The following is a 21,095-nucleotide window of genomic DNA, read 5'->3' as shown; positions in this document are numbered from 1 at the left end:
TGCAGATTCAGAAAAATTGTGTCCTGAAAATTAGCATTCAAAAGTAAATGGACATAAGGCAAATGTAAAGGTTTTCCTCATACATATATGCTACTCATTTCTGACTCTAGGGGGCAGTACTCATCTCCGTTTCAAAGCCGAAGAGCCAGCGTTGTCCGAAGACATCTCCGTGGTCATGTGGCCAGCATGACTAAATGCCGAAGGCACAAGGAATGCTATTATCTTCCCACCAAATGTGGTTCCTATTTTTCTACTTGCATCTTTACATGCTTTCGAACTGCTAGGTTGGAAAATGCTGGGACAAGTAATGGGAGCTCACTCCATTTTGTGGCGCTAGGGATTCAAACCGCCGAACTGCCAACCTTTCTGATCGACAAGCTCAGCATCTTAGCCACTGCGTCCCTAAAAGTGGACATAAATAGATAAAAATATAACATGGAATGAGGGAATAGAATTCCTCAGGGATGCTGCAATGGTCACGAGTGTGAAAAATGGTCGTAAGTCACTTTTTTCAGTGCTGTTGTAAGTTCAAACGGTCACTAAACAAACTGTTGCAAATCAAGGACTTACAAGCATCGATGTCCTGGATCCTCAAGACAACCGGAGCTACGTAAAATAACAATCAAACTGGAGGCATCACTTTCATGTCAAATAGAATTTTAACTCATTAAGCAGGCTGTCAGAATAACTTCCATATTGCCTTGGAATTCAATTGTGACAACAGTAGAAAAATCCCATCCCTACTTCAATCATACATATTTCAAGGAATTTTATCTGTACCTATTGGTAGTGTCAAACAGAGAGAGACATCCTCCCCTGCAAACAGCCATATGTTAATCTAGGGAAATTTGGTTAATTATTAAATGCATGTTAGCATTCCACCATGTAAACATTGGTAGCTTTTTGTAGACACATGGCTGGGTTCTACACTCACCATCATCGCTGGTGTGTGGCTCTGTGCCATTGTCGTGATCTCCTTCATCAATAGTGCCAGGTTCACTGTGTGGGCTGTCACTGGAATCAAAAGTGGAATAAATAAATGCACTGAGGTTTTTAAAGTGGGGATAAAAGGGAAAAGAGATGTGGGCTCCTTACTAACAAGTAAAGGCAGGAAACTTCAATTTTTTCTGAACAATTTGAAAATTGCAAAACTGGAACATCGTGTGTGTGTATGTGTGTGTGTGTGTGTGTGTGTGTTTGTGTGTGTGTGTGTTCAAAAGAATATCTTGGATGAACATGACTCCTGCTAGGATTAGTTTGCAATACCATTTTACCTTCAACAAATCTACTACTACATTTCTGCTTCCATTGTATTTCTGTTGTTCAATATCTTGCTGTTTACTGCTCCTTCTATCCTTCTTTCTCCATATAGTAAGAAGAGCCCAATTAAGCAGTTTTCATTGTAACAACATAGCAACAATGATGGATGGCACTACCAGTAGCCAAATATAATGCCATCTTGCCCATTATGCTTCACTTGAGAAATGACATAAATATTGGCGTAGTTGGGTGAGTTCTGAAAATGCCAAACAGTCCTAAGCCACTATTTAAGCTGTCATGACTTAACTGCCATGGAGGGAAAATATTTTCAATTTTTCCCCCAATGGTGGCAAGCTGAATGTCTTGTTGGAAATATATACAGTTCTTTCTCAGAAATAAGCACAAGCATGAGAGTTGATTGATGTCTGATGGTAGTGGCAGCTGATGGCAGCATCTATACAATGAGAGTTTTGATTCTAAAGAAAAGGGCTGTTGCAACGTACTCTGGTTCAAAGTGATTGGTAAGAGCCCTTCATTAAACAGTTGTTGATAGTAATCTGTTTCCTTGTTCTGCTCCAAGTGAATTAAAAAGCTTCCCCCATCTTGCAGTAGGACTTGGGCCTGGTTCCTATGAAATGGAATAACTCGCCACAGTTATTTCGGAGCAGCCAACCCACCATGGCCATCTTGCCAAGAGATAATTCCATGCGGGAAAACTCAACACAATAAATGTTATCTGCTATCTACTGAGAAAAATGGAAATAATATCAAGGAAACAGTGGTGGACAGCATTTATCATTTTGAGTTATCCCGCATGGAATTGTCTAGGGCAAGTTGTCCCACGCTGAGTTGGCCGATGGCAAGATGACTGTGGCAAGATCCCAGTGGTGAGATAGCCATGGCATGTTGGTCATGGCAAAATGACCATGGCAAGTTGGCCATTTCGAGTTGTCCTAGACCCTGGTTTCTATTGTCTTGTATTTTATGCAGTGATTTTAAAAAGTTCTTTAAAGGTATCAGAGCTAATTCCAACAAAAGTCTAAAATAATATTGGTGGAACTTGTTTATTCTTTGTTTACATATTTCCTTCTCATGGCAATATGTGTAATATATTTGTTCAAGGAACGATCATTAGGATTGAAGGCATAATCCTACATTCTCCCATTATCCAGAACTGAAGTACTAATTATGTAGCAGAAGACTGGTTATCGATTAATGGGCCCATGCCAAGAAACTGACATAGCCATTGCCTGCTAGCCACATTTCCACCTTAGCAGGATGGGAACATCTGTTTCGTGTTTGAGAAGAAATTTTAAGCTGACCTAATAGGGAACACAATCTTTGTGGACTTGTCCCATTTTATATAACAGATCTAATGGAAACAGACATTCATTGATCTGTTCCTTAGATTTTAGCCTGTCACAAAAGCCCATTAAGAATTCACTGGTGCCTGGAAAGTAGGAGCTAGAAAGCATGAGATAAACTGTCATTGCTATCATCACCATCTGCTCCTGCTGTTTTTTGTTCCCATTCCCGCTAACAATTGTTTTAAGAAAAGGCTGCTTTGTGCTTTTTCACACAAAGTTTTACAACCATCCTAAGTGGCTTCTGTCACCAGTCAGGGTTGCCCTTCTTTTCAAGAACAGCCCATCTTAAGTTCTCCGTTGCTGTAGAAACCAGAAGCGAGGCGTCCAGGATGGAAGTCACTTTCTGGAGCAAAGTGTCCCAGATAGTTGCCCCATATAGTTGGGCAAAGACCATGTAGATCAGGGGTGTCAAACTTAATTTCACTGAGAGCCACATTAGGGTTATGTTTAACCTTAGGGGGTGGCATGGGTGTGGCCAAGGTGGGCATGGCCAGCTCAACGTCACTTGTATTGGGCGCACCTGCCAATGAAAACAGGCTCCTGAGCTCCATTTTCAGCTGCAATGGCCTCTTGCAACCCTTTGCCAGTGAAAATGGAGCTCAGGAGGGTCACATGCAGCCCTCTCAAGCTCCGTTTTCACTGGCAGAGGCACCGCGGGCCGGTCCTTCACTGTTTCCAGGGTGGCCCAGCAGGCTAGATCTAAGCACCCAGTGGGCTGGATCTGGCCACGGCCCTTGAGTTTGACACCCCTGATGTAGATGATTACATGAAAAACTGCTGGAAACCTATTGAATCTGAAACAGTTGGCAGCTACATGTAAAATTTCCTTCAACTCATGATTAACTCCTTATGCCTTCGTGGACACATTTACACAAATTTTATTATCTACAACCTGGTGAGGATCTTTCAGAATGACTGGCCATGGTTTAGTTTTCTAGTGTCCCAATTAATTAGGATTCCAAAAAACTAGAGTACAGCGATTCAGCCAAAAGGCTGATCACTGCTTGATTGACTTGAGCCGTGAAAACCTACATAAACTAGAATATGAATGTGGTTTACCATTTCCTCCTTTCAGGATGTTTTATTGAGTTTCTGAGATTTCTCTACAGTTATACAGAGTTGTGTATGGAAGTAAAATAAGTAATAAAAGGTGAAGGAGTCCCTGCTGATTTTTACTCTACTAGTCTTTGCCGATTATAGGGGGAAGTGCTCATCTGTTTCAATGCCATTGAGTCAGTGGTGTCAGAAGACATTTCCACAGTCATGTGGCCATTATGATGTCATACAGCATTGTTACTTTCCCACCATGTGGTACCTTTTGATCTATTTGCATTTGTATGCTTTCAAACTGTTAGTTTGGCAGGAACTGGGAGAAGGACAGGAAATCACCCCGTTGCATGGAGCTTTGGTCTTGAACCTAAGCTGTCGGTTTCCAGCCAACAAGCCCAGTATCTTAATCACTGAGCCACCATGTCATAATAAGGAAAAAATGGGCTTTAGGCTAGGGGTGTTGGTCTTAGCTTCATTGTGGTTTAAAATATTTTCAGTTCTTTTTCAATTTTTTTCTCTCAAGATTGCTTCATTCATCTAGAATTACCTGGGACCAAGTCCCACTGAATTCAACTGGGCTTTTTTCTGAGTAGACATGTATAGGATTTAATTGTTAGCTTGGGAATAATTATTAGTTTAGTGTAATTGCTAAGCCCATCAAGACAATGAACTGTTAAACAAGAGTGAACTGTAAAATAAATGCTTTTAAGAACCTTCACTGTTTGTTCTAATGCAAGCAATGACTTCATGATGAACCCAATAATTAAAATCTAACCCATGCCTTGGCAACCTGGTGCATTCTATAAGTTTTGGACTTCAACTCCCATGAACTGCAACCAGTAAGATTTGTGGCAGCTATAATCAAGAGAGACTAAAGAAAGACCTGATTTCACCTAAGGACAAAGGGCCATATAGCCAGGAAACAATCTTTAAATAGTAACTTTTATTCAAAATAATGTAAAGTTGGTGGAAAAGATGACTCCACTTAATGCATATAAGATGAAAAAAGAATTTATTCTGTCTAAAGAAGAATTAGGAAACATATGGATGACCTATTGTCCCCAGCAATCCAACTGTGGTGTCCTAAGCCTCACCAGAGTGTGGACAAAGGAGAAAGTGAGATTTCTACCTGAAAGATCTTGTCACTTGTATCTAAACAAATCTTACGAATGCATCAAAATGTGTGCTAAAGATTACAACTCTTGTTAGATGAATTTATATATTTGGATCACAATATTTCCTCATGCTGGAATCAATACTACAAGTACTACAAATGCACGATCGGTGAAACAAAAAAAGGTGGCAAGAGGCAGGTAGCTTCTTCAAAAAAATAAGACAGAACTCCACATTCGGAAAAAATAAACTAATATCAATTGATTGAAAACAAGGGCAGTAGGGAGTAATAGATCCAATCCATGCCCTGATTATGGGCTATTAAAAAAGAATTTGGGTTTCTCCTATGGAAAGAAGAAGGTTGGCCTGAGTGAAACTGGTTGCAAGCGATCTCCTTTTATGTTCTCAAAAGACTTGAAAATGAAATAGGCTCTAACTTCCATTGGGTTCCTACACTCCATTAGCACATCATTATTTGAAATCTTCCTGGGCAACTCAAGAGATTTAGAAATAAAAATAATTATTCCTTACAGTTCATACATGCACAACAATCCATTTCAGTTTGGACAGAGAAATAGCTCTGTATCATCTTACTATTTAAATTAAGAACATCTGAAATAAGCATCCCATACTTTAAAAAGAAGAAATTCCTAACCTTCTTAAGATGCTAAAGGCATATATTTCATTCCTAGGTTTCTTACCAGTACTCTTCCCCACCAGTCATGCATTTTTCATAAACAGGTCCTTCCAGTTCCCTGAGGGTAGGGAAGATGGCCTCGTGATTGATTATGATGGTTTTGATGACCTCATTGACATGAGCCTGGCAGGACACTGGATCCTGCCCATCTGGAATATGCATCAAAGTTGGCCCGAAGCAGATGGCTAGATTGTAGGGATCCATCATGTTCTCATCACTGTATTGCGACAAGCTGCAAATACAAGTAACCCACAGCTATGACACCAAGCTTCAAGTACTACACACATAGTTCTCTATAGGCATTTCCTCCAGCTGGTCAAAAGGCAACAATTACAAGTAATGATGGTCAAGGGGCACCTCTCCCTTTTGCCCAGTGCTGGGTTTGAGGAAAAAGAGAACACTGAAAGAGGAAAGTATTGACCAGGGAAGGCTACTACAGCTTCATTCAAAGTAAATAGTTAAAGGAAATGCTCACTGGTTAAGGAAAGCGAAGAGGTATCTCATTACAATGATGACAGCTCGTGGCAAGGTGATAACAATTTGCTGGATCTGGTGTACTCTTTCAGCAGGGTTTTCAATTTCTGTAACATACAAATGAAACGTGTGTTCAGATTCAATCTCTCATTTATTTACCGTATTTTTCGGACTGTAAGACACACTGGAGTAGAAGATGCATCAAGATTTCGAAGAGGTAAAAAAGAAAAAAAAGTGTTTGCCCCCCCTGGCCCCTAGGAGCATTCTGCAGGCCTCCCGAACCCTTTGTATGCTCCGTTTTTGTGAAAAACGGGACACAGAGGGTTTGGGAGCCCTGCAGAGTGCTCCTGGGGGCTGGAGAGGGCAAAAATGGCACTCCTGGGGGGTTTGGGAGGCCAAAAAGTGTCCTGTTTTTCACAAAAATGGGGTGGCATAGAGGGTTTGAGAGGCCTGCAGAGTGCTCCTGAGGGCTGGGGAGGGCAAAAACACTGTTTTTGTGAAAGACAGGCTTGTTTTTTTGCCTCCCAAACCCCTCATGCATCATGTTTCTGCCCCCCCCCCCAACCCCTAGGAGAACTCTGCAGGCTTCCCAAGCCCTCTACGCACCCCATTTTAGTGAAAACAAGCCTGCTTTTGGTGAAATCAGGATCCGCAGGGCAGGGTTTCCAGAAGCCGAAAATGGCTGTGTTCGGTGTATAACATTTCCACCCTCTTTTTTTGGGGGGGGGGAGTGTGTCATACTCCAAAAAGTATGGTATTTATTTGTACATGCATCCCAACATTTGTCTACTGTACCCGGGACTTGAAGCAGTTCACAGTAACAGAAATGATAATAGAACAAGTCTAGCAGTTGACTGGGTTTCTTATAGACACTATCAAATATAAACAACTTGAGAGTCTATTTCCCAAAACAATCTGCTATTCTGCAGGACAGGCACTTCCTCCTCCTTGCACATCAAGCTGCCCTTCCTCAAACAAGTAGGAAATATTTGAAAACTGTCCAATAAAGACATACCCTGTTTTCCTGAAAATAATCCCTCCCTCGATAATAGGCCCAATCGGGCCTTTGAGCGCATGCACTAAAATAAGCCTTCCCCAAAAATATTGCAATGCAGCAGCAGCCATGAGGTAACCATGCTCACTGCCTCCTGCACCTCAAAAACAATAAGACCTCCCCAAAAATAAGGCCAAGCATTTATTTTGGGGGTCAAAAAAAATAAGACCCGATAGTACACAGTAGTAATCCAAGACTAAAACTGAGAAGAGATGTGTACATTCACTACATTATTAGGTGACAAAATTAGCATTAGAACTGACCAAAGAAAGTTTGGATCCAAGACCAGCAATTCCTCCTCAAAGCAAACAAACTGAGTGGACAGATGGTGGTGATGGTGGTACTTCTTCTGTTGGTCACCACAGATAGTCCTTGAGTTACAATTGATTGCTTAGTGACCAAGCTATGACAGACCTCCCCTATAGGGCTAAATATAACCTGGATTTGAATAGCAATAGCAGTTAGACTTATATACCACTTCATAGGGCTTTCAGCCCTCTCTAAGCGGTTTACAGAGTCAGCACATTGCCCCCACAGTCTGGGTCCTCATTTCACCCACCTCGGAAGGATGGAAGGCTGAGTCAACCTTGAGCTGGTGAAATTTGAACCGCTGAACTGCAGATAACAGTCAGCTGAAGTGGCTGCAGTACTGCACTCTAACCACTGCGCCACTTCGGCTTTTTTAAGTCACAATGTTCCCCTTTTAGGTCACATGATTGTAGAAGCTCAGCAACCGGCCTGATTTTATGGCCATATGCAGCATCCCAAGTCATATGATTATGATTTATAATGTTTTTTGGGTCAGAAATTGCCATTTACTTCCTGTTTCTGGCAAAGAAAACCACCCATTGTGGACAATGGATATACTTAATGGCTGTGATGTTTACTTAACCATTGCTGCAAAAAAAGTCATAAAATCTTATGCAGTCAAATGGTGACCTGCTTAATAACCAACGTGACTTATGACTATAATTCTGAGCTCAATTATGGTCATGTCAAAACTACTGGATAGTAGATATAATTTACAGACTAATGTTCCTTCAGAGGTTATTTTATTATTTAAGACTTGTGGTGCCACAGTGATTAGAATGAAGTATTGCAGGCTAATTCTGCTGACTGCCAACTGCCAGCAGTTCAGTAGTCTCACCGGCTCAAGGTTGATTCAACCTTCCAAGGTTGGTAAAATGAGGACCCAGATTGTTGGGGACAATATATTTACTCTGTAAACAGCTTAGAGAGGGCTGTAAAGCATTGTGAAATGAATAAGTCTAAGTGCTATTACTATTACCGTATATACTCGAGTATAGGTCGATCCGAATATAAGCCGAGGCACCTAATTTTACCACAAAAAACTGGAAAAGTTATTGACTCGAGTATAAGCCTAGGGTGGGAAATGCAGCAGCTACCGGTAAATTTCAAAAATAAAAATAGATACCAATAATGTTTTTGAATATTTATTTCAAAGAAAAACAGTAAACTAGCTCTGTAAGTGGAAAAGAGGGTCAACAAAAACAATATGGTATCAACAATAACTTTAAAAGTACAAAAACCTTAGCTCATTCAGCAACCAAGCTAAAACACGAGTTAAAATCCTTCAAAACTCATAGGCTCATAATATACATTCTACCAGTGTCCTGCCTGTGCCCATTGAATATACAGCCTGTCCTGTGTCCATTAATTACAGCCTGCCATTGCCCATTGAATAACATATACAGCCTGCCTGTGCCCATTAAATATACAGTAGCCATTGTAAAAATTTGCTCTGGATAACAAATTATTATCACACAATACCGGTGTATTCAATGAAATACTTCACTCACCTCATCTCCATGCAGTTTAAATTCATCTCCCTGGAACACTAAGTTCTCTTTTTATTTGCTAAACTGTTGGACTCCTACAGTAGCATGCAGCTTCATTTTCAGACTTTGCTCTATTGAATGATGCCAAATAAAACTTAAAAAAGAGGAGATTTCTGCAAAGTTTGTCCAAATGTATGCATGTACAACATACCTGTGTTAAAAATTCTTCTCTGACACACACACACACACACACACACACACACTTATTTCTTGGTTATCCCAAAGGGCCACAAAAGCATCCCATTGCCACTGTTGCTTTCAGCATGTTACATTCCACCATGGATATCTTTAAAGAAAGAATTTGAAACTAATAAAGGATGTGCTGTCCAATTTCTTAAATGAATTATATTTGGTGTAAATAAAATAAACCCTGAAACAATTACGTTGGCCATTGATGTGTTTGACCCTTCCCTTGGGCTCAGCTTGGTCATCTCCTACAGCTATCAGTCTTTTGCATACGTGGATACCAAAAGAACAGTTTACAGATAATCCTTATTTAGTGAACATAACTGGGACTAGTATCTTGGTCATTAAATGGTTGTTAAATGAAACTGTGACTGGGCTGAGGATCCTATTCAGTTTTCCTTTGCTTTACAGGTCTTTTTCACCATCATTATAGCTGCAAACAAAACAATCACTAAACAAGGCAGCAGATACAAGGGGGTAATTCAGTCCACCTCATCCCTTTGTAAAACACCCCCCACCCCCAGCCGCTCTGTGAAACACCCCCCACCCCCAGCCGCTCCTCAGCCCCACCCGTTCCCAGACACCTGATGAGTCAGCACTACTTTCCCAGATGGGGACAGCGCACCCAACGCTTAGGTAGTCCGAGAAGAAGCGGGGAAGGGCCCCACTTCTTCTTCTTTCCACCCCACCTCCGCAGAAGGAAAACTCAAAGCATCACGGCGATCCCGGGAAAAAGAGGCGAGCCGGGGAGTGGCGGCATTTCTCTCTCTCTCCCTCTCCCTCTCTTTGCCGCGACCTGCTGCCGGCGGGCAACAAGGACGGCCACCCACGCCGCAGATCCACGTCCAGCAGGGAGGAGGAGGAGGGAAACCCACCCACCTGTCAGCCACGGGAGAAAGGAAGTTGGCGAGCGGAGGAAAAGACGGGGGAAAAGGAAGCTCGGCGGGTGAAATGCGGTCCCCGCCAGGATCTCACCTCGCCCTCTTAGCCTCCCCACCCTTGACACACATGCACGCACACGCACCCTCCGCCTAGCCCGCCAGAACATTCCCGGGTGGGAAAAGCCGGGGGTGGGGGGAAGAGAGAGAGAGAGAGACGCGATCGCGTTCCCGGCAGTCCAGAGCAGGAGGCGCTTTTTTCCAAAAATAAACACCGTGGATCATCTATCTCAGTGTTTCTCCACCTTGGAGACTTGAAAGTGTGTGGACTTCAACTCCCAGAATTCTGGGAGTTGAAGTCCACATATTTTCAAGTCTTCAAGGTGGAGAAACACTGATCTATCTAATTAATATAATTAGTTATAATTAGTTGGGAGGGAAAAGCGCTTGGTGCAAAGAAGGACTTTCTTTCAACCAGCGGAACCCCCTGGCGCAATCGGGCTGCGATTGGCGGCCGTCCTTGCTACAATCCGCGCCGAGCTCTGATGAGGGGGAAATTAGATTCCGGCTGACGCGGCAGGGGCTGTGCTGGTGGGGACGGGTGGAGGGGATGGGACTTGGAGTCCTACCATCTTGGCGAGTGGGGAGTCTCATCCCACCCCGCCCCGCCCGTCCCCGCCAGCGCAGCCAGGCTGCGATCGGCGGCCGTCCTTGCTACAATCCGCGCCGCCCGCCTCATCAATGGGGTAAAGTCCTTACGTCCAGCTCTGATGCGGGCGTAAGGAAAGTCCTCTCTTTCCCCCTCATCAGAACACAAGCCCGGGAAGCGAGTGGAAGTTCTCTGCGCGACTGAAACGGAAGCCACGGCAGGAGAGTGAGGCTGCTGCCGGCCATTTCACCTCGCGCAGAGAACTTCCACTGGGTCCCGAAATGGAGGAGAAAAAGGGGCGCCCCTTTTTCTCCTCCATTTGGGCAAATTTTTCACTGACTCGAGTATAAGCCGAGGCAGCTTTTTTCAGCCCAAAAAGTGGGCTGAAAAACTCGGCCTATACTCGAGTATATACGGTAATATCTTACGACAAAAAATGGCTTAAAAGCACCTGATCTGAGGGAATTGCACCTGCCAGATACAAAATAAATTGGTTCAACAATTGTTGTTTACAATCAGCTTTTAGATATTGAGGTTTTGATTTATTTTAAAGCAGTGTTTCCCACACTCTGCAACTATAAGATGTATGGACTTCATTCTCAGAATTCCTCAGCCAGACTTTTTTTTACAACAATGCACTTATTCCTCTCTCTTTTAATTTATTTACTTGTTTGTAAACAAGGGGTTGGGAATAATATACCATTTCTTCAAGATTTGTATATAAATTTTCCTAATAGGACTTAGCAAGAGAGGATGCAAGGTCTAGAAAGCTCAGTCACTTATACACAGAAATGTTAGTACTTTGTGTATGGAGTTTTTAGAAGCAGGAGAGGATCTTTTTAAAAATTTATTTAATCAGCAGGACTATAAAAATGGCACACAGCATAGAAATAAATCAAAGAATCTGCACAATTTCAAAATGTATTTTTGTGGAAGTAGAACCTTCAAATTTGGAATGAGGGGTGATTTGGTTTTCCTACCCATTCCAATTTTTGGAATATTTCTGTTTTCTTCTTCTTTGTAATATGCATGAATAAATCTTAAGTATCTCCATAGGTAAGGAACTTGCAAAAATTCAGAAAGTATGACAGGAATTGTAATGAATAAAAGCCAGCCAGTCATTTAATCACAGCAGGTAGGTTTTCACTGCTGCAAGCGATTGGTGAAATGACTTATGAGATTGCCCTGTGAGACAATGAATATATACTGAAGTTTCAGTAGCCTTATTGTTAGCTTCTACAGAGTATATCTAATACTGAATTCAATAATAGATGTCATGTCTTTATATACTGCTTATATTCAGTGAAGCAGAATGCCACAAATAATTGCTAACTGCAGTAGGATAACAGTTGATCCTTCATCTCTATTTAAATTATTTGTATGCTTATACATTTCTTTTGTCTCTTTAATAATTCTATGGAAATTGTCTGTTGCATCTTGCCAGGAGGCTAATGTTCTCCAGGTTTATTTTATAGTATTGCCCTTATGATTAGTATATTTTTAAACCTAATATTGCTTTCAGGTTCTTTAATTCTGCAGTGGATGGAATGCTCAGTTGATCCAACACAACCATGGACATCTTAACCATAGAAAGGAGACCATTACTTCAATGCTGCATCACATGACCATCCACAACCAAAGGCATCTATTAGGTCACCAAGGAACATTGCTGACAAAATAAATGATCTACTGGCGTCCCTAGGGCTGGATCTGTCATGCACAGGCCACGCCCATCCCAGCTCCGGGAAGGGGGAAAACATCACAAAATGTCATGTGACGGCAATGTGACATGGCAAGTTTGACACCCATGATATAGCAGATCAAAAAAATTTCAACATCTCCTTGATGATCTTCTAAGTAATGAATGCACTATACAGTATACAACTGAAGTAAGGATTAAGAAGAATGTGCAAACCTTAAACCTCATGGGTGACCATTATCATTAAAAAAAAGTACTAGATAATAGCAGTGCAGGATTAAGATAAAGAAAGCGAGCAAGATAAGAAAAATGTTCCTCTTTAATAAGGAGGATTCCCCCAAACAACAACCAATGGAGCGTAAAAAATAAATTGCAAGGAGGAGGACAGTTAAATGAGATTATAGATTAGTTCAAGTATGTATAAGTATTATAAAATTCCCACAATTTTTTTTTCTACTGAAAGGATATTTTAGCTTCTTGCTTATAATAAAGAAAATAGGAAGGGGAGCTTCATTCTCAACCACACAATACATTATAAATTACATGGCAATATGGATATGCAAATACCCTGCAATGTACATAACAGAATATTCTGCCAAGTGATTCCGCTTACATTAGTAATAAAATTGGTTTTTTGTCATACCGCACATTACTCTTAGCCATGTTTATAACCACTTTTTATGCAATAAACTATAGAAGATTGGTTGGCAATAACGCAAAGCTATAAATCAGGGGTGTCAAACTCAAGGCCCAGAGGCTAGATCCAGCCCGTGGAGTGCTTAGATCTAACCCTTGGGGCCACCTTGGAAACAACAAAGGCCTGCGGAGCCTCTGCCAGTGAAAACGGAGTTTGGGAGGGCCGCAGGTGGTCCTCCCGAGCTCCGTTTTCACTGGCAGAGGGTTGCAGGAGGCCATCACAGCTGAAAACGGAGCTTGCAAGGACCACAGGTGGTCCTTCCAAGCTCTGTTTTTGCTGGCAGAGGTTGCAGGAGGCTGTCACAGCCAAAAACAGAGCTCGGGAGCCTGTTTTCACTGGCAGAGAGCTCAGGCTACTACAGGTGCCCCCAACATGAATGACGTTGAGCTGGCCATGCCCCCTGGCCACACCTCCCAAGGTCAAACACAACCCCAATGCATCCCTCAATGAAATCGAGTTTGACACCCCTGCTATAAATTATGGTTTACTTCGCATAAGCACCTTTACCACCCCATTACAATAATATGCAAAAATCAAGAAATTGACATAATTCAATTACTTACTTATAGTAGATATCAAATCCTGAAACCTTTCCTTAGGAAAGAGTGGATTTTCCAGTCCCCGGAAATATAATTTTAAGACCCCAGCAACAGAATTAATATCACGTTCATTTTGATCATCAGCAAGGGGATCTTCACCTAAAAAGGTTTATTTATAACATTAGATTCCAATTCTAGATTATACAGAAAATACAATACACCATAGTAATAAAAAGTTGCTACAAAAATTAGGAAATCAGCTTCCCTGAATAACTCCTCTCCCTGTTGTTGCTCTTGTCATCACATTATCATCATAATCCTGCTGAACTATAATGCTATAATGTAGGATAATAATACCTACATGCAAACACGTCACTCTATAGTCTTTCTGAGTAAACAACGTTATAGAAAGCACACATGAAAAAAGAAATCAGTACAAATAAAAAATGTGAAAAAATTCCCACAAGCACCATTTATTATACTTTTCTTCTTCAATCTTGCAAATCGTCTGTTTCTTCTGCATTCAGATACCAATTTCTTTTGTTCTTTAAACCTTTCACCTTTTTCTTTTTGAGAACTCATCAACTATGCTCAATCAAAATTTCCTCAATCGTCCTCACTTTTCTTCATGTGTTTGCTATGCAATTCCACCTTCAGTCTTTCTCTTTATATCACTTATGATATAAGTGGTAGTGGGTCTGCGTACTTGAGAGACCGCCTCCTGCCAATTACCTCCCTGCGACCAATTAGATCACATAGATTAGGCCTCCTCCGAGTTCCATCTGCCTATCAGTGCTGACTGGCAAATACACGGAGGAGAGCCTTTTCAGTAGTAGCTCCGACCCTTTGGAACGATCTCCCCGTGGAGATTCATACCCTCACCACCGTCCAGACCTTCCGCACAGCCCTTAAGACCTGGCTAGCCCGTCAGGCCTGGGGACAAAGATAATTGCCCCCACCCGAATGATGAATGAATGTTGCTTACTATTTTACTTCTATGTACTGTTTGTGTCTTTTGTCTGTATACCCCCTCCCTTCATTTTATGTAAGCCGCCCTGAGTCCCCTCAGGGAAAAGGGCGGCCTATAAGTATTAATAAATACTCAAATACTCAAATACTTAATCCCTTCAGTGTGTTTCTCTCATACTGGTCACTTACTCAACTTTTGTGTTGACTCCGCATTCATTCAGCACCCATTCATTCATTCATTCTTGACCTTATGTTTTCTCATTTCATTATGCACATAAGTGTTGTGGCCCAGCAGGAGCCGTTGGAGCTACTGACAGACTCCAATAACGAGGGACCCTATGAGTCAGCTCTAGAAGATGTGGAGGACCCTGGGCAGGGTTCAGACTCTGAGCAGGGACCAGAGAGGCTGGTTGGCCACCAGGAGGCGCCTGAGGAATGGAGCAGCAGTGAAAACCAAAGGGAGGTTGTCCCCGATATCAGGCCCTGGAGCAATGGTGAAGATGTCAGGCCCTGGAGCAGTGAGGAGGAGCAAAGGGAGTTGGTCTGCGGGAGGTGGGGGTGGGAGGCACTGTTTTGCAGTGGTTCTCCTCCTACCTCTCGGACAGGTTGGGGGACAGAGATCGACCACGAGGCCCCTAACATATGGGGTGCCGCAGGGGTCGGTCCTGTCCCCCGTACTATTTAACATCTACATGAAACCGCTGGGCGAGATCATTCGGAGGCACGGGATAAGATACCATCAATATGCGGACGATACGCAGCTGCATCTGTCCGCCCCGGGCCAACTCAATGAAGTGGTGGACGTGATGAACCAGGGTCTTGAGGCCGTCAGGGACTGGATGAGGGCTAACAAGCTTGTACTCAACCCGGAAAAGACCGAGTGGCTGTTGTGTTTCCCTCCCAATAATTTGGTTAGTGTTCCATCGCTCAGGCTGGGGGGCCAAATTTTACACCCCTCAGACAGGGTTCGCAACTTGGGAGTCCTCCTGGACCCACAGCTGACCTTTGATTACCACCTGTCGGCTGTGACCAGGGGGGCATTTGCCCAGGTTTGCCTGGTGCGCCAGTTGCGACCCTACCTGAATCGGGAGGCTCTCACAACAATCACTCGCGCCCTCATGACCTCTAGGCTGGAATACTGCAACGTGCTCTACATGGGGCTGCCCTTGAAGAGCATCCGGCGGCTTCAGCTAGTCCAGAATGCGGCCGCGCGAGTGATTGTGGGTGTACCTCGGTTCGCCCACATAACACCTATCCTCCGCGAGCTGCGCTGGCTACCTGTTGATCTCCGTGTGCGCTTCAAGGTGCTTCTTACCACCTATAAAGCCCTTCATGGTAGTGGATCTGGGTACTTGAGAGACCGCCTCCTGCCAATTACCTCCTCGAGACCCATCAGATCTCATAGATTAGGCCTTCTCCGAATGCCATCTGCCAGCCAGTGCCGGCTGGCCACTACGCGGAGGAGAGCCTTTTCAGTAGCAGCTCCGACCCTTTGGAACGATCTCCCCGTGGAGATTCGTACCCTCACCACCCTTCAGACCTTCCGCGCAGCCCTCAAGAGCTGGCTATCCCGTCAGGCCTGGGGGTAAAGATTTGATTTGCCCCCACCCGAATGCTGAATGAATGTTGTTTATTCTTTTAATTACGTCTTATGTTATATGTTACTGTTTGTATCCCTTCCCATATAAGTTGTTAGCCGCCCTGAGTCCCCTCAGGGAAAAGGGCGGCCTATAAATAAACTTATTCAATTCAATTCAATTCAATATTCAATTGGTCCCGGATGCCAGGCAGAGACGGGCTGATAAGCGCCGGCAGCAATTACAGAGACATAGAAGATAATTGGGCCCAGGTGGTTGTGATTAGGCTCCTCCCAAGAGAGAATATAAGAAGAGACTTTGGGAGGAGACCTTTTGCAGGACACAACCGTTATACTAAAGCTGGAGAAGCTCTTGTGTGTATTTCTTATCTGTGGAAGTCTGGGTTACTGCCAAAGTCTTGTCTGTGAGTTAATTACTGTGAATAAATTGCCTAACAGTAATCTTATATCGGCGTGACTCACTGTACGGAGGGGGGGGTCAGAAGTATGCCATTCCACATTCAATTTAGATAAAGGTAAAGCTTCTCCTCGCACATATGTGCTAGTTGTTGCCGACTGTAGGGGGCGGTGCTCATCTCCGTTTCAAAGCCGAAGAGCCAGCATTGTCAGAAGAGGTCTCTGTGGTCATGTCACTGGCATGACTAAATGCCAAAGGCTCATGGAACACTGTTACCTTCCCACCAAAGGTGGTTCCTATTTTTCTACTTGCATTTTTATGTGCTTTTGAACTGCTAGGTTGGCAGAAGCTAGGACAAGTAACAGGAGCTCACTCTGTTATGCGGCGCTAGGGATTTGAACCGCTGAACTACCAAACTTTCTGATCGACAAACTCAGTGCTTCAGCCACTGAGTCACCACATTTCCCAACATTCAATTTAACCATGTCTTATTTCTGTGCGATAAAAGAATCATGCCCTTCCAATCAAAAGTTCTCCCTTGTCATAGACTTCATTGTCTCCAACAGACCCCTAACTTTTCTATCAACATTTTTATGTCTTAATGTTTCCCCAAAGATTTTTCCATCTTTAATCAACTTTCTATCAAGATACACAAATTCCTTTATTTTTCTAATGTTTCCATTTTGATTGTTATATTAAACTTCAGATTCATACTCTTGTGACTCATACAAGAAATCTAATATTAATTGCAAAGTATTTGGGTTCTTAGCCAATGAGGTTGCATCATATCCATGCAAAAATTCTCAGACATTCGTATCTCCTAATATGATTTGTGATGTAATTGTGTCTTTAATAAAGAATGGGCAAAAAATCATAAAATTCTTTAGCTTTATGAAGCAGTGTAATAAAATCTTGCAACACATCCCAAATGCTTATATATAACAATGCTAACTATGTCCCAAGGTGCTTTTCTCAAAAGACAGTTGGACTTTGTTTTTTCTCATCCAAGAAGCTTCTTCAGAACTGAAAAAGCTTCTTGGATGAGAAGCGAAATGTCTTTTAAGAAAAATAAAAAAAACCTGAGCTGCCCTTTGAAAAAGCACCTTTGGGGCAACCATGACCTGGATGACTGATCTCCATAGACAAGTATAACTATGGGATGGAGGAAGATCAAAAGAATGTCCATGATCACATATGGAGAAAAGAGAGACAGAATTCAGACTGTATATGTATTCTAATAAGTACATGTAAAATAAAATAACAGCAAATCACTTTGCAAGAATGACCAACTAATTACATACCTCTTTCAAATGAGTTTTTGATATCATTGACTTCAACCTGAGATCCAGGAACTCTAAAAATACCCTGTTGTTGTAAACCTGAAGTGAAAAAATATGTATTTTCAAAAGGAAGCTTAGTAAACTATTTGAAATCAATTCCCAATCATTTTAGTTACCTTCACATTTAGGTCTTCGAAATAAATATTTTACTTATAGGATACCAATAACAGTCGGAGGTGGGGGGAGCCCTTTTACCACAAAAATAAGTTCATTGACCCAAATCTACTTATAGATCACCCCTTATCATTTTTATATGTAATCATTTTGCTCATATATCCATAAATAAATCATTGAATTCCCTGTAATCCTATGTATGCACTTTGTTTTGATATGTTCGAGCAGATAAGATAAATTCAGATGGTGGGGAAGGCTTAGGTGGTCAAACCTGGTTTACAATTCTCTTGCTTTGACACAAAGGAAACTAGAATGATTCTGCAAATTCTTGCATGGAAACAATTGACTATAACTTTGCCCATTCTACTACAGCTTCAGTGCAACCTTTTGCTGATTTAGTCCCTGTTCATGGGGAGAAGGAGAGGAGGATTTATGGTGACAGACAAGAATTTAAGTAAGCCCAATATGGCCTAAAGCAATGGTGGTGAACCTATGACATGAGTGTCACAACTGACGTGTCATATCAGTTTTGGTGACACGCGTAGAGGCTGCATAATTTTGTGTATGCTTGTGTAGCATCCAGACCAGAGGTGGTATTCTGCCGGTTTAGACTGGTTCACCCAAACTGGTAGTTGGAAATCGCGGGTGAGTCCACCCGCCCTGGCTCTATGCTGTCCCATTTAGGCATCTTTTTTAGCCAAAGCGCATGTGTGGAAGGCTGAGAGCATGTGTGGACATTTGCGAACCGGTAGGGAAGGTAAGTGAATACCACCTGATCCAGAGCATCTGGAAGTTGTTCAAGAGGACTTTGCTCTCAGCCTTTGAAGCCTCTGAAGCCTCTGAAAATTGTGCAAGAATGTTCTTGCATGATTTTTTGGGTAGCTCCAGAGACTGCACCACATTCTCATGCAGCATCTCAAAAGGGCAGAAAATTCTCGTGGATTTTTGGAGGTTCCAGAGGCCATAACAAGAATGCGATGTGTTCTCACACAGCCTCTGGAGTCTCCAAAGAGCACAAGAATGGGGCATGCTTTCCTGCTCTTATGTGGCCGGCACGGCCACCTAAGAGCATTTTCCAAAGTTTCCAGATCTCTGGAGCTGTCTCAAGTAAGACAAATTGAAACATATTTACAATTATGTAAGCATGTATTTATTAAATTTATATGCCACCCATATCACTATCCAAAGTGACTCTCTGTTATGAACTGTTTCTGTTTTTAAGGGGAAGAGGTGACATGTCAGCAGAGTGAAATTAGGCATTTTCTGAATTTTTCTGAGCCTAAAAGATTCATCATTACTGACCAAAACCCTGCTACCGTCTAGCTCATACTAGAAGAAAATGAAAAAAATTCAGTCATCAGCAGTGGAGGGAGAAGGAATAGTTCACTGGATTTCAGTCAAAAATGTCCAGGCAAATAATTTGGTCAATGAGCACAATTCCACATCCAACCATTTGTCATTCAGAAAGTATTTTATTTTCTGTTTAAGACAAGCATTTATTAATTGAATATAACAATGGCTGAGTCCCATGTCATTAGTCAAATAAGCTGACATATCATTTTGCATTTTAGTGGAGACACATTCTTGTGCTGGAAACCTTACAAGAAAAACTTGAAGCCAATGTGGAAGGGAGCAATTCAACTTACCATATAAATTAATATAACGGATGCAACTTTCAACCACAAGTGGAATTGCCTGTCCCGAATCCTTGGGAAAGAAATAGCATTTTTTTTTTAAAAAATGAATATATTGATTTAGATATATTGATCTGATAAGAACGGTGGTTTCATGAAGCACACTCAAGCAAAATTGCAGGTTGAAAAATGAGCTCTGTTAGTTCAGTCACTGAGTTAGCAAGAAATTAAAATATGTGAGCTATCAAACAGTAATCTGCAACATCCTTTATACTGTCCACTGTAAGGAACTTAATTTGGCAATGTTCCCAAGAAGCCGAATCTTGATTACCAAACTGAGGCATCTGGATCAAAGTTATGAGCCAAACCAGACCACGGCTAAGCTACACTAATGCTTTCCCATTTAGCATACTAAATCTTCCAACAATTTTTTGGCTTTCCACAAAACCAGTTTTAAAGAGCTCTGCAGAACCTTGTATATTTTATCTATGTGTATGAATGGGTTTGGGAAAAAGTTATCCTCTCGTGAACTTTGGCTTTTTGTATTCATTCTTCTTTCTCCTTCAATGAAGGGATCTCTTAAATAGGTCCCTTGAACCCATAGCATCTTCTTATAATAAGCAACACACATATTTTTCTAGATAGGGGGGCCTCTAGTCAGTACCTGATTTCTTGTTCGAGCATTCCTTCTTCCTCTGATAAGCAAATAAAGCAGCAAAGTAGGGGAGAAAAGAAAAGGTTAAGCAAGAGTAAGAACAGTTAGGGTAAGCATATTTTCCAGAGGCTATGAAAGCTCAAATGCAATGGCAGCTTAGAAGGAACTACAGTAGTTCAGGCTCCGTCCAACACCCATAGAACTGCTTGGTATGCAATTACTCTGCTTCGGCAATGGACTCTCAGACTCTTCTTGCTATTTTCCCTTTTTCCCACGTGGAGTTTTTCCTACAATTCCATCGCCCAGTTCATTTAATTTACGTAACTCTCTTGGCCAAACCTGGAATTCTTGTCTTTTGCATGCAGGGGAATACCTCAATTTGATGGCCATAGTGAGCCGTGGTTAGAGTGCAGTACTGCAGGCTACTTCTGCTGATCACCGGCTGCCAGAAGTTTGGTAGATCGAATCTCACCAGGCTCAAGGTTAACTCAGCCTTTCATCCTTCCGAGTTGGGTAAAATAAGGACCCAGATTGTTGGGGACAATATGCTGACTCTGTGCACGGTTTAGAGAGGGCTGTAAAAGCACTATGAAGTGATATATCGGTCTAAGTGCTATTGCTATTGCTGCTTTAGTATTCTGTATTTCTTAAAATGCTTTCCCCCTCTTCTTTTGCTGGACTGTCTTGACTTCCTTGCATGTGAAAATGTTGTTACTTTTTGGTTTTGATGTTAATGTCAATATTAAAAGTGTTTAATGCTGTAGGTTTACCTCTTTTATTGTATGGGCTGCAGATTATTCTTTTTTTTTTTTTAAGAAAAAGCTGGAGGTTGTCCAAATTATTTTGAGAACTATCTGCAGCTCCAAT

General features: G+C 42.1%; 1 protein-coding gene across 1 annotated transcript in view; it reads right to left on the bottom strand.

Annotated features, from left to right (window-relative positions):
* The window catches only part of SRGAP3 (SLIT-ROBO Rho GTPase activating protein 3), a 215,084-nt gene that overhangs the window by 21,067 nt on the left and 172,922 nt on the right, over nucleotides 1-21,095 (bottom strand). The window contains exons 13-18 of the mRNA XM_032211842.1: nucleotides 19,586-19,646; nucleotides 17,787-17,864; nucleotides 13,547-13,681; nucleotides 5,963-6,068; nucleotides 5,492-5,719; nucleotides 935-1,014 (exon numbers count right to left, since the gene is read on the bottom strand). Coding sequence (XP_032067733.1) covers nucleotides 935-1,014; nucleotides 5,492-5,719; nucleotides 5,963-6,068; nucleotides 13,547-13,681; nucleotides 17,787-17,864; nucleotides 19,586-19,646 — 688 coding nt within the window. The remainder of the gene's footprint in view (nucleotides 1-934; nucleotides 1,015-5,491; nucleotides 5,720-5,962; nucleotides 6,069-13,546; nucleotides 13,682-17,786; nucleotides 17,865-19,585; nucleotides 19,647-21,095) is intronic.

Source organism: Thamnophis elegans, chromosome 2 (genome assembly GCF_009769535.1).
Source record: "Thamnophis elegans isolate rThaEle1 chromosome 2, rThaEle1.pri, whole genome shotgun sequence".
Lineage (NCBI taxonomy): Eukaryota > Metazoa > Chordata > Lepidosauria > Squamata > Colubridae > Thamnophis > Thamnophis elegans.
Note: the sequence above shows the minus strand (reverse complement) of the source record. Positions and strands in the feature narration are given on the sequence as shown.